Source organism: Arachis hypogaea, chromosome 17 (assembly GCF_003086295.3).
Source record: "Arachis hypogaea cultivar Tifrunner chromosome 17, arahy.Tifrunner.gnm2.J5K5, whole genome shotgun sequence".
Taxonomy (NCBI): Eukaryota; Viridiplantae; Streptophyta; class Magnoliopsida; order Fabales; family Fabaceae; genus Arachis; species Arachis hypogaea.
In genome coordinates this window covers 125,297,959-125,308,897 of record NC_092052.1, presented here as the reverse complement: position 1 = coordinate 125,308,897, position 10,939 = coordinate 125,297,959, and the positions used below count along the sequence as shown (strand labels likewise).

The following is a 10,939-nucleotide window of genomic DNA, read 5'->3' as shown; positions in this document are numbered from 1 at the left end:
AAAATTGTGAAAGAATAAGAAAAGTAAAGAATACAAATTTTTATTGATTGTTGATTGATTGAATTGAATTGTAAACTATGAAGGTAAAACTAAATATATATATATATATATATATATATATATATATATATATATATATATATATATATTATATAGCATTGTCCTATGAAAGATAAAAGCAAATAAAGATAAGATAAGAACAACTAAAGATAGGATAAAGAAAAGATAAGATAAGATAATAAAGACTAAAATTGTAATTGAATTTATGTATTCTATTAGGCTGAATTTGTGGGTCACAAGACTTCTTTATTGTTGTCATAGGTTAAGGCAGAAGAGTAGTTTAATACGCCCCGCAAGCTGGTGGATGGAAGATGTCAATAATCCACAGCTTGGATAAGTTCCAATGAAATTGTTGAGTGTCTGACGTGGTGACGCGGAGGAAAATGCGTGCGGCGGAGACTAAGCTGCCGGCGGCAAAAATATAAAAGGAGATGCTGTGCTTGAGCAGCGATCTTCAAAAAATTGCGTGCGGTGGAGCTTGATCTGCCGGCGGCAAAAATATAAAAGGAGATGTTGTACTTGAGCAGCGATCTTAAAAAAAATGAAAAAAATAAGCGCGTAGAGCGCAATAAGATTGATCTTTAGAGGACGCGTATGGTGCAATAAGAGTGATCTTCAGAGGGCGCATAGAGCGAAATAAAAGTGCAGATGGAACTGCTAAAACAGAATGCAGATTAAACTGCTGAAACAGAATGCAGACGGAACTTCCAGAAGAAGGCGCAAATGCAACTGCCGGAAGAAGGCGCAGACAAGCCATAGTGACTATTCCATGAATGATTGTTGTTTCCTGTTATAACAGGATAACCAAGATTGATGTTGGATTTTTTACTTCGATGGATGTAATAGAGATTGGTTGGATTCTGAGCTAAATTGGAAGATTGATTATTTATTGTGGGAGGAGGTTAAAAAAGAAGCAGGGTGATTTCTACCAGAAAGATGATAGCTTAGGTATCCTTTTCAAGGAGGATACCAATGCTCTGATACCATGATAAAATTATGAAAGAATAAGAAAAGAAGAGAGGAAGAATAATTAATCGAACACAAAGCTGAGTTGAGAATCCGCAAAAAGAGCCAAAAGAACTAGCCAACTGCAGGAGTAAGAAAAATCAATCCAAGATGAGTGATTTATAATGGAAGAAGCTTAAGGTCATGGGAGCGGATTCTTACGGCATTGTTTATCTTGCCAATGTTGTTGATGAACAAACACCGTATCGGAGCTTCATTGTTGTGAAGAGCTCCATTCCCAAATTGGCATTCTCACTGAAGAAAGAAGAACAGATTTTTAAATCAGTTTGGGAAGGTGAAAGCGGTGGTTGTCAAGAAATCATTCGATGCTTTTGAACTGACACCACGGTAGAGCAGGGACGTTACTTTTACAATTTTCTATTGGAGTATGCTCCTCACGTTTCTTTGGATGACTTGATCCACAAGAAACCTCTCCCAGAGACTGAGGTGAGTGTCTATGCACGCATGATTGTTAAAGGGCTTTCGCATATTCATCGCAAAGGAATCGTCCACTGTGACCTCAAGCCGGAGAACATTCTTGTGTTTCCTTCATTGGATAAAGAGATTGCAAACTATCAATTGAAGATCGCGGATTTTGGATTATCGAAGACCAAAGAGGAGGAAGCAGATGTTGAGTTGTGGAAGTCCAAGCCTAGAGGTACGCTGTCATACTTGTCGCTAGAAGCGTTTTTCGGTCATATTGATGCTCCGATGGATATATGGGCACCTGGTTGCATAGTAATTAAAATACTCACTGGATTTCTTGCCTGGGGTGAGAGTGTTTTGCATGAGGATTATTTGACGTACTTGGTTGAGCATTTTGGAGAATCACCCAAGAAGCCGCAAGGAATCGGTTTTTTCTGTTCTAATTTTCTGGAAAAATGCTTTATGAAGAATCCTAGCAAGAGGTGGACTACTGACATGCTTCTTGGTCATCCTTTTCTTTATATCACACTTTTTCATTCATATTATCTTTTAACTTGGCTATGATTGTTTTTCTTAGTTAGTTTTATTGCAACCTTATCTATGGTTTATGTAGTTAGAGCTATTATGATGACATTGTAAGATTGAACAGCTTTGTTTATTGTGTCCCCTGTCCAAGGGCCTGATGGCTATGCTGTAGGTTTCTTGGGTCAGGCCGTCTTCTTCTCCATGATGGCTTTGCCGAAAAGGAGTTGGAGTCGGGCGGTATTAGGAAATAGAAAAGTTGTACAAAGTGTTTATGAATAATGAGTTTGTTTCTTAACATTTATGATTTGTAAGATTTAATAAACTATGTTAATAACAGTAGTTTTCTTTTCTATTTACAAGATTGATCTTTAGAGGGTGTGTATGGCGCGATAAGAGTGATCTTTAGAGGGCGCAATAAAAGTGCAGATGGAACTGCTAAAACAAAATGCAGATTAAACTGCTGAAATAGAATGCAGATGGAACTGCCGGAAGAAGGCGCAGATGCAACTGCCGGAAGACGGCGCAGATGCAACTGCCGGAAGAAGGCGCAGACAGGCCATAGTGACTAATCCATGAAAGATTGTTTTTTCCTGTTATAACAGGGTAACCAAGATTGATGTTGGATTTTTTACTTCGGTGGATGTAATAGAGATTGGCTGGATTCTAAGCTAAATTGGAAGATTGATTATTTATTGTGGGAGGAGATTGAAAAAGAAGCAAGGTGATTTCTCACCAGAAAGATGATAGCTTAGGTATCCTTTTCAAGGAGGATACCAAGGCTCTGATACCATGATAAAATTATGAAAGAATAAGAAAAGAAGAGTGGAAGAATAATTAATCGAACACAAAGCTGAGTTGAGAATCCACAAAAAGAGCCAAAAGAACTAGCCAACTACAGGAGTAAGAAAAATCAATCCAAGATGAGTGATTTACAATGGAAGAAGCTTAAGGTCTTGGGAGCCGGTTCTTATGGCACTGTTTATCTTGCCATTGTTGTTGATGAACAAACACTGTATCAGAGCTTCATTGTTGTGAAGAGCTCCATTCCCAAATTGGCATTCTCACTGAAGAAAGAATAACACATTTTTAAATCAGTTTGGGAAGGTAAAAGCGGTGGTTGCCAAGAAATCATTCGATGCTTTGGAACTGACACGACGGTGGAGCAGGGACGTTACTTTTACAATCTTCTATTGGAGTATGCTCTCACGGTTCTTTGGATGACTTGATCCACAGGAAACCTCTCCCGGAGACCGAGGTGAGTGTCTATGCACGCATGAGTGTTAAAGGACTTTCGCATATTCATCGCAAAGGACTCGTCCACTGTGACCTCAAGCCGGAAAACATTCTTGTGTTTCCCTCATTGGATAAAGAGATTGCAAACTATCAATTGAATATCACGGATTTTGGATTATCGAAGACCAAAGAGGAGGAAGCAGATGTTGAGTTATGGAAGTCCAAGCCTAGAGGTACGCTGTCATACTTGTTGCCGGAAGAATTTTCCGGTCATATTGATGCTCCGATGGATATATGGGCACTTGGTTGCATAGTGATTGAAATGCTCACTGGATTGCCTGCCTGGGGTGAGAGTGTTTTGTATGAGAAGTATTTGAGGTACTTGGTTGAGCATTTTAGAGAATCACCCAAGTAGCCGCGAGGAATCAGTTTTTTCTGTTTTGATTTTCTGGAAAAGTGCTTTATGAAGGATCCTAGCAAGAGGTGGACTGCTGACATGCTTCTTGGTCATCCTTTCCCTTATATCACACTTTTTCATTCATATTATCTTTTAACTTGGCTATGATTGTTTTTCTTAGTTAGTTTCATTGCAACCTTATATGTGGTTTATGTAGTTAGAGCTATTATGATGACATTGTAAGATTGAATGGCTTTGTTTATTGTGTCCCCTATCCAAGGGCCTGATGGCTATGCCGTAGGGTTTCTTGGGTCAGGCCGTCTTCTTCTCCTTGATGGCTTTGCCGAAAAGGAGTTGGAGTCGGGCGGTATTAGGAAATAAAAAAGTTGTACAAAGTGTTTATGAATAATGAGTTTGTTTCTTAACATTTATGATTTGTAAGATTTAATAAACTATGTTAATAACAGTAGTTTTCTTTTCTATTTACAAGATTGATCTTTAGAGGGCGTGTATGGCGCAATAAGAGTGATCTTCAGAGGGCGCATAGAGCGCAATAAAAGTGCAGATGGAACTGCTAAAACAGAATGCAGATTAAACTACTGAAACAGAATGCAGACGGAACTGCCGGAAGAAGGCGCAGATGTAACTACTGGAAGAAGGCGCATACAAGCCATAGTGACTATTCCATGAATGAATATTTTTTCCTGTTATAACAGGGTAACTAAAATTGATGTTGGATTTTTTACTTCGATAGATGTAATAGAGATTTGCTGGATTCTGAGCAAAATTAGAAGATTGATTATTTATTGTGGGAGGAGGTTGAAAAAGAAGCAGGGTGATTTCTCACCAGAAAGATGATAGCTTACGTATCCTTTTCAAGAAGGATACCATGACTCTGATACCATGATAAAATTATGAAAGAATAAGAAAAGAAGAGAGAAAGAATAATTAATCGAACACAAAGCTGAGTTGAGAATCCACAAAAAGAGCCAAAAGAACTAGCCAACTACAGGAGTAAGAAAAATAAATCCAAGATGAGTGATTTACAATGGAAGAAGCTTAAGGTCTTGGGAGCGGGTTCTTATGGCACTGTTTATCTTGCCATTGTTGTTGATGAACAAACACCGTATCAGAGCTTAATTGTTGTGAAGAGCTCCATTCCCAAATTGGCATTCTCACTAAAGAAAGAAGAACAGATTTTTAAATCAGTTTGGGAAGGTGAAAGCGGTGGTTGCCAAGAAATCCTTCGATGCTTTGGAACTGACACCACGGTGGAGCTGGGACGTTACTTTTACAATCTTCTATTGGGGTATGCTCTCACGGTTCTTTAGATGACTTGATCCACAAGAAACCTCTCCCGGAGACCGAGGTGAGTGTTTATGCACGCATGAGTGTTAAAGGGCTTTCGCATATTCATCACAAAGGACTCGTCCACTGTGACCTCAAGCCGGAGAACATTCTTGTGTTTCCTTCATTGGATAAAGAGATTGCAAACTATCAATTGAAGATCATGGATTTTGAATTATCGAAGACCAAAGAGGAGGAAGCAGATGTTGAGTTGTGGAAGTCCAAGCCTAGAGGTACGCTGTCATACTTGTCGCCAGAAGCGTTTTTCGGTCATATTGATGCTCCGATGGATATATGGGCACTTGGTTGCATAGTGATTGAAATGCTCACTGGATTGCCTGCCTGGGGTGAGAGTGTTTTGCATGAGGAGTATTTGGGGTACTTGGTTGAGCATTTTGGAGAATCACCCAAGAAGCCGCAAGGAATCGATTTTTTCTGTTATGATTTTCTGGAAAATTGCTTTATGAAGGATCCTAGCAAGAGGTGGACTGCTGACATGCTTTTTGGTCATCCTTTCCTTTATATCACACTTTTTCATTCATATTATCTTTTAATTTAGCTATGATTATTTTTCTTAGTTAGTTTCATTGCAACCTTATCTGTGGTGTATGTAGTTAGAGCTATTATGTTGACATTGTAAGATTGAATGGCTTTGTTTATTGTGTCCCTTATCCAAGGGCCTGATGGCTATGCCATAGGGTTTCTTGGGTCAGGCCGTCTTCTTCTCCTTGAAGGCTTTGCCAAAAAGGAGTTGGATTCGGGCGGTATTAGGAAATAAAAAAGTTGTACAAAGTGTTTATGAATAATGAGTTTGTTTCTTAACATTTATGATTTGTATGATTTAATAAACTATGTTAATAACAGTAGTTTTCTTTGCTATTTACAAGATTGATCTTTAGAGGGCGCGTATGGCGCAATAAGAGTGATCTTCAGAGGGCGCATAGAGCGCAATAAAAATGCAGATGGAACTGCTAAAACAGAATACAGATTAAACTGCTGAAATAGAATGCAGACGGAACTGCCGGAAGAAGGCGCAGATGCAACTGCCGGAAGAAGGCACAGACAGGCCATAGTGACTATTCCATGAATGATTGTTTTTTTCTGTTATAACAGGGTAACCAAGATTGATGTTGGATATTTTACTTGGATGGATGTAATAGAGATTGGTTGGATTCTAAGCTAAATTTGAAGATTGATTATTTATTGTCGGAGGAGATTGAAAAAGAAGCAGGGTGATTTCTCACCAGAAAGATGATAGCTTATGTATCATTTTCAAGGAGGATATCAAGGCTCTGATACCATGATAAAATTATGATAGAATAAGAAAAGTAGAGAGGAAGAATAATTAATCGAACACAAAGCTGAGTTGAGAATTCGCAAAAAGAGCCAAAAGAACTAGCCAACTACAGAAGTAAGAAAAATCAATCCAGGATGAGTGATTTACAATGGAAGAAGCTTAAGGTCTTGGGAGTGGGTTCTTATGGCACTGTTTATCTTGCCATTGTTGTTGATGAACAAACACCGTATCAGAGCTTCATTGTTTTGAAGAGCTCCATTCCCAAATTGGCATTTTCACTGAAGAAAGAAGAACAGATTTTAAATCAGTTTGGAAAGGTGAAAGCGGTGGTTGCCAAGAAATCATTCGATGCTTTCGAACTGACACCACGGTGGAGCAGGGACGTTACTTTTACATTCTTCTATTGGAGTATGCTCTCACGGTTCTTTGGATGACTTGATCCACAAGAAACCTCTTCCAGAGACCGAGGTGAGTGTCTATGCACGCATGAGTGTTAAAGGGCTTTCGCATATTCATCGCAAAGGACTCGTCCACTGTGACCTCAAGCCGGAGAACATTCTTGTGTTTCCTTCATTGGATAAAGAGATTGCAAACTATCAATTGAAGATCACGGATTTTGAATTATCGAAGACCAAAGAGGAGGAAGCAGATGTTGAGTTGTGGAAGTCCAAGCCTAGAGGTATGCTGTCATACTTGTCGCCGGAAGCATTTTCCGGTCATATTGATGCTCCGATTGATATATGGGCACTTGGTTGCATAGTGATTGAAATGCTCACTGGATTGCCTGCCTGGGGTGAGAGTGTTTTGCATGAGGAGTATTTGGGGTACTTGGTTGAGCATTTTAGAGAATCACCCAAGTAGCCGCAAGGAATCGTTTTTTCTGTTTTGATTTTCTGGAAAAGTGCTTTATAAAGGATCCTAGCAAGAGGTGGACCGCTGACATGCTTCTTGGTCATCCTTTCCTTTATATCACACTTTTTCATTCATATTATCTTTTAACTTGGTTATGATTGTTTTTCTTAGTTAGTTTCATTGCAACCTTATCTGTGGTTTATGTTGTTAGAGCTATTATGATGACATTGTAAGATTGAATGGTTTTGTTTATTGTGTCCCCTATCCAAGGGCCTGATGGCTATGCCATAGGGTTTCTTGGGTTAGGCCGTCTTCTTCTCCTTGATGGCTTTGCCGAAAAGGAGTTGGAGTCGGGCGGTATTAGGAAATAGAAAAGTTGTACAAAGTATTTATGAATAATAAGTTTGTTTCTTAACATTTCTGATTTGTAAGATTTAATAATCTATGTTAATAACAGTAGTTTTCTTTGCTATTTATAAGATTGATCTTTAGAGGGTGTGTATGGCACAATAAGAGTGATCTTCAGAGGGCGCATAGAGCGCAATAAAAGTGCAGATGGAACTGCTAAAACAGAATGCAAATTAAACTACTGAAACAGAATGCAGACGGAACTGCCGGAAGAAGGCGCAGATGCAACTGCCGGAAGAAGGTGCAGACAAGCCATAGTGACTATTCCATGAATGATTATTTTTTCCTATTATAACAGGTAACTAAGATTGATGTTGGATTTTTTACTTCGATGGATGTAATAGAGATTTGCTGAATTCTGAGCAAAATTGGAAGATTGATTATTTATTGTGGGAGGAGGTTGAAAAAGAAGCAGGGTGATTTCTCACCAAAAAGATGATAGCTTACGTATCCTTTTCAAGAAGGATACCAAGGCTCTAATACCATGATAAAATTATGAAAGAATAAGAAAAGAAGAGAGAAAGAATAATTAATCGAACACAAAGCTGAGTTGAGAATCCGCAAAAAGAGCCAAAAGAACTAGCCAACTACAGAAGTAAGAAAAATAAATCCAAGATGAGTGATTTACAATGGAAGAAGCTTAAGGTCTTGGGAGCCGGTTCTTATGGCACTGTTTATCTTGCCATTGTTGTTGATGAACAAACACCGTATCAGAGCTTCATTGTTGTGAAGAGCTCTATTCCCAAATTGGCATTTTCACTAAAGAAAGAAGAACAGATTTTTAAATCAGTTTGGAAAGGTGAAAGCGGTGGTTGCCAAGAAATCATTCGATGCTTTGGAACTGACACCACGGTGGAGCTGGGACGTTACTTTTACAATCTTCTATTGGAGTATGCTCTCACGGTTCTTTAGATGACTTGATCCACAAGAAACCTCTCCCGGAGACCGAGGTGAGTGTCTATGCACGCATGAGTGTTAAAGGGCTTTCGCATATTCATCACAAAGGACTCGTCCACTGTGACCTCAAGCCGGAGAACATTCTTGTGTTTCCTTCATTGGATAAAGAGATTGCAAACTATCAATTGAAGATCACGGATTTTGAATTATCGAAGACCAAAGAGGAGGAAGCAGATGTTGAGTTGTGAAAGTCCAAGCCTAGAGGTACGCTGTCATACTTGTCGCCAGAAGCGTTTTTCGGTCATATTGATGCTCCGATGGATATATGGGCACTTGGTTGCATAGTGATTGAAATGCTCACTGGATTGCCTGCCTGGGGTGAGAGTGTTTTGCATGAGGAGTATTTGGGGTACTTGGTTGAGCATTTTGGAGAATCACCCAAGAAGCCGCAAGGAATCGATTTTTTCTGTTATGATTTTATGGAAAAGTGCTTTATGAAGGATCCTAGCAAGAGGTGGACTGCTGACATGCTTCTTGGTCATCCTTTCCTTTATATCACACTTTTTCATTCATATTATCTTTTAATTTGGCTATGATTGTTTTTCTTAGTTAGTTTCATTGTAATCTTATTTGTGGTGTATGTAGTTAGAGTTATTATGTTGACATTGTAAGATTGAATGGATTTGTTTATTGTGTCCCCTATCCAAGGGCCTGATGGCTATGCCATAGGGTTTCTTGGGTCAGGCCGTCTTCTTCTCCTTGATAGCTTTGCCGAAAAGGAGTTGGATTCGGGCGGTATTAGGAAATAGAAAAGTTGTACAAAGTGTTTATGAATAATGAGTTTGTTTCTTAACATTTATGATTTGTAAGATTTAATAAACTATGTTAATAACAGTAGTTTTCTTTGCTATTTACAAGATTGATCTTTAGAGGGCGCGTATGGCGCAATAAGAGTGATCTTCAGAGGGCGCATAGAGCGCAATAAAAGTGCAGATAGAACTGCTAAAACAGAATACAGATTAAACTGCTGAAACAGAATGCAGACGGAACTGCCGGAAGAAGGCGCAGACAGGCCATAGTGACTCTTCCATGAATGATTGTTTTTCCTGTTATAACAGGGTAACCAAGATTGATGTTGGATTTTTTACTTGGATGGATGTAATAGAGATTGGTTGGATTCTAAGCTAAATTTGAAGATTGATTATTTATTGTCGGAGAAGATTGAAAAAGAAGCAGGGCGATTTCTCACCAGAAAGATGATAGCTTATGTATCCTTTTCAAGGAGGATACCAAGGCTCTGATACCATGATAAAATTATGAAAGATAAAAACAAATAAAGATAATATAAGAACAACTAAAGATAAGATAAAGAAAAGATAAGATAAGATAATAAAGACTAAAATTGTAATTGAATTTATGTATTCTGTTGGGTTGAATTTGTGTGCCACAAGACTTCTTTATTGTTGTCATGGGTTAAGGTGGAAGAGTAGTTTAATAATGACCGTTTTCGAATACCTTCGATTGTCGAGATATTAGTGAGCACATGTAAGGACTATAGTGCGATTATGTTTGAAGTTCCAACAGCTTGTTTTGACTCTTATTTTGAACTATTAGGGATGGTATGTGAAGAGGTTATTTTTCTGTTTTATTTTAATGATTATATCTATTGTTTGACTTATTCTCCGGCGAGTTACAAATGATAGTTATTAAGTAATAGTGTAATACGATATGAACTAAGTTGTAACGGTCGAATTATATGTAACGACATGAGTGACGATTATTTATGAGTTATGAAAATTCTAACGTTCTTTTGATTTAATCTTCGAATGATAATTTGTAGTCGTCGAATTATAGTGATCAGACCAATAATAAAATACATTTTCAATTTTAGAAAAAAGATTGAAAATTAATATTTTAACCTAATCCAAAATTAAAATAAATACCAGTGACATTAAATTCCAGAACAAACAATGTGGTCCTACAAGTATTAGAGGTTTTTTGTTTTTTGAAAAAAACAAAAATAATAAATAAATTATTTTTATAAGAAAAACGTTAACATATACAGAATCTTCTTTACTGATGACAACAGGCTTGTGAGGCAGATAACAAAGAACATTCCTTAAGCTTTGAAATTAAGTAGGCTAAATTTGAAGGGATATAGGATTTAAAGGTTCCATTCAATTAACTTTAATAATCTAATGCGTAATTATATTGACTTTTATATTTTAGATGAGAATGTCGTTTTGACCACAATTGAAATTCTGATCATATGCTAGTTGCTTGCAAACTTTTTTAATGTTAATATAGACATGTGCATTTTAATAGAAAGCATGTATACGGTAGGTAATTAATGGCAAGAACAGTAACGATGACTTTAATAATAATAATAATAATAATAATAATAATAATAATAGTATACTATATTTCTCTCTATTGTTTAATTTACATTAGTTACATGAAAACTTCAAGGGAATAAAGATAATTTTCAAGAA

General features: G+C 37.5%; 2 protein-coding genes across 2 annotated transcripts; both read left to right on the top strand.

Annotated features, from left to right (window-relative positions):
* The first annotated feature begins 5,033 nt into the window (after nt 1-5,033).
* Nucleotides 5,034-5,771, top strand: LOC112763877 (mitogen-activated protein kinase kinase kinase 20-like). The gene is made up of 2 exons (XM_025809428.1): nt 5,034-5,499; nt 5,671-5,771. The coding sequence occupies exons 1-2, from the start codon at nt 5,034-5,036 to the stop codon at nt 5,769-5,771; spliced, it is 567 nt and encodes a 188-aa protein (XP_025665213.1).
* Nucleotides 5,772-8,165: 2,394 nt separating this feature from the next.
* LOC140180744 (mitogen-activated protein kinase kinase kinase 17-like) lies at nt 8,166-8,695 on the top strand. Its single transcript, XM_072222034.1, has 2 exons — nt 8,166-8,349; nt 8,463-8,695. Exons 1-2 carry the CDS (start codon nt 8,166-8,168, stop codon nt 8,693-8,695), a joined length of 417 nt encoding a protein of 138 aa, XP_072078135.1.
* Nucleotides 8,696-10,939: the final 2,244 nt, after the last annotated feature.

What these genes read in the sequence shown, in the direction of transcription:
- LOC140180744 (XM_072222034.1), top strand. Translation starts at nt 8,166, where the DNA reads ATGAGTGATTTACAATGGAAGAAGCTTAAGGTCTTGGGAGCCGGTTCT. An exon ending in TTTTAAATCAGTTTGGAAAG is followed by an intron (nt 8,350 to 8,462) that starts GTGAAAGCGGTG and finishes ACGGTTCTTTAG; the next exon opens with ATGACTTGATCCACAAGAAA.
- LOC112763877 (XM_025809428.1), top strand. Translation starts at nt 5,034, where the DNA reads ATGAGTGTTAAAGGGCTTTCGCATATTCATCACAAAGGACTCGTCCAC. An exon ending in GACTGCTGACATGCTTTTTG is followed by an intron (nt 5,500 to 5,670) that starts GTCATCCTTTCC and finishes CCCTTATCCAAG; the next exon opens with GGCCTGATGGCTATGCCATA.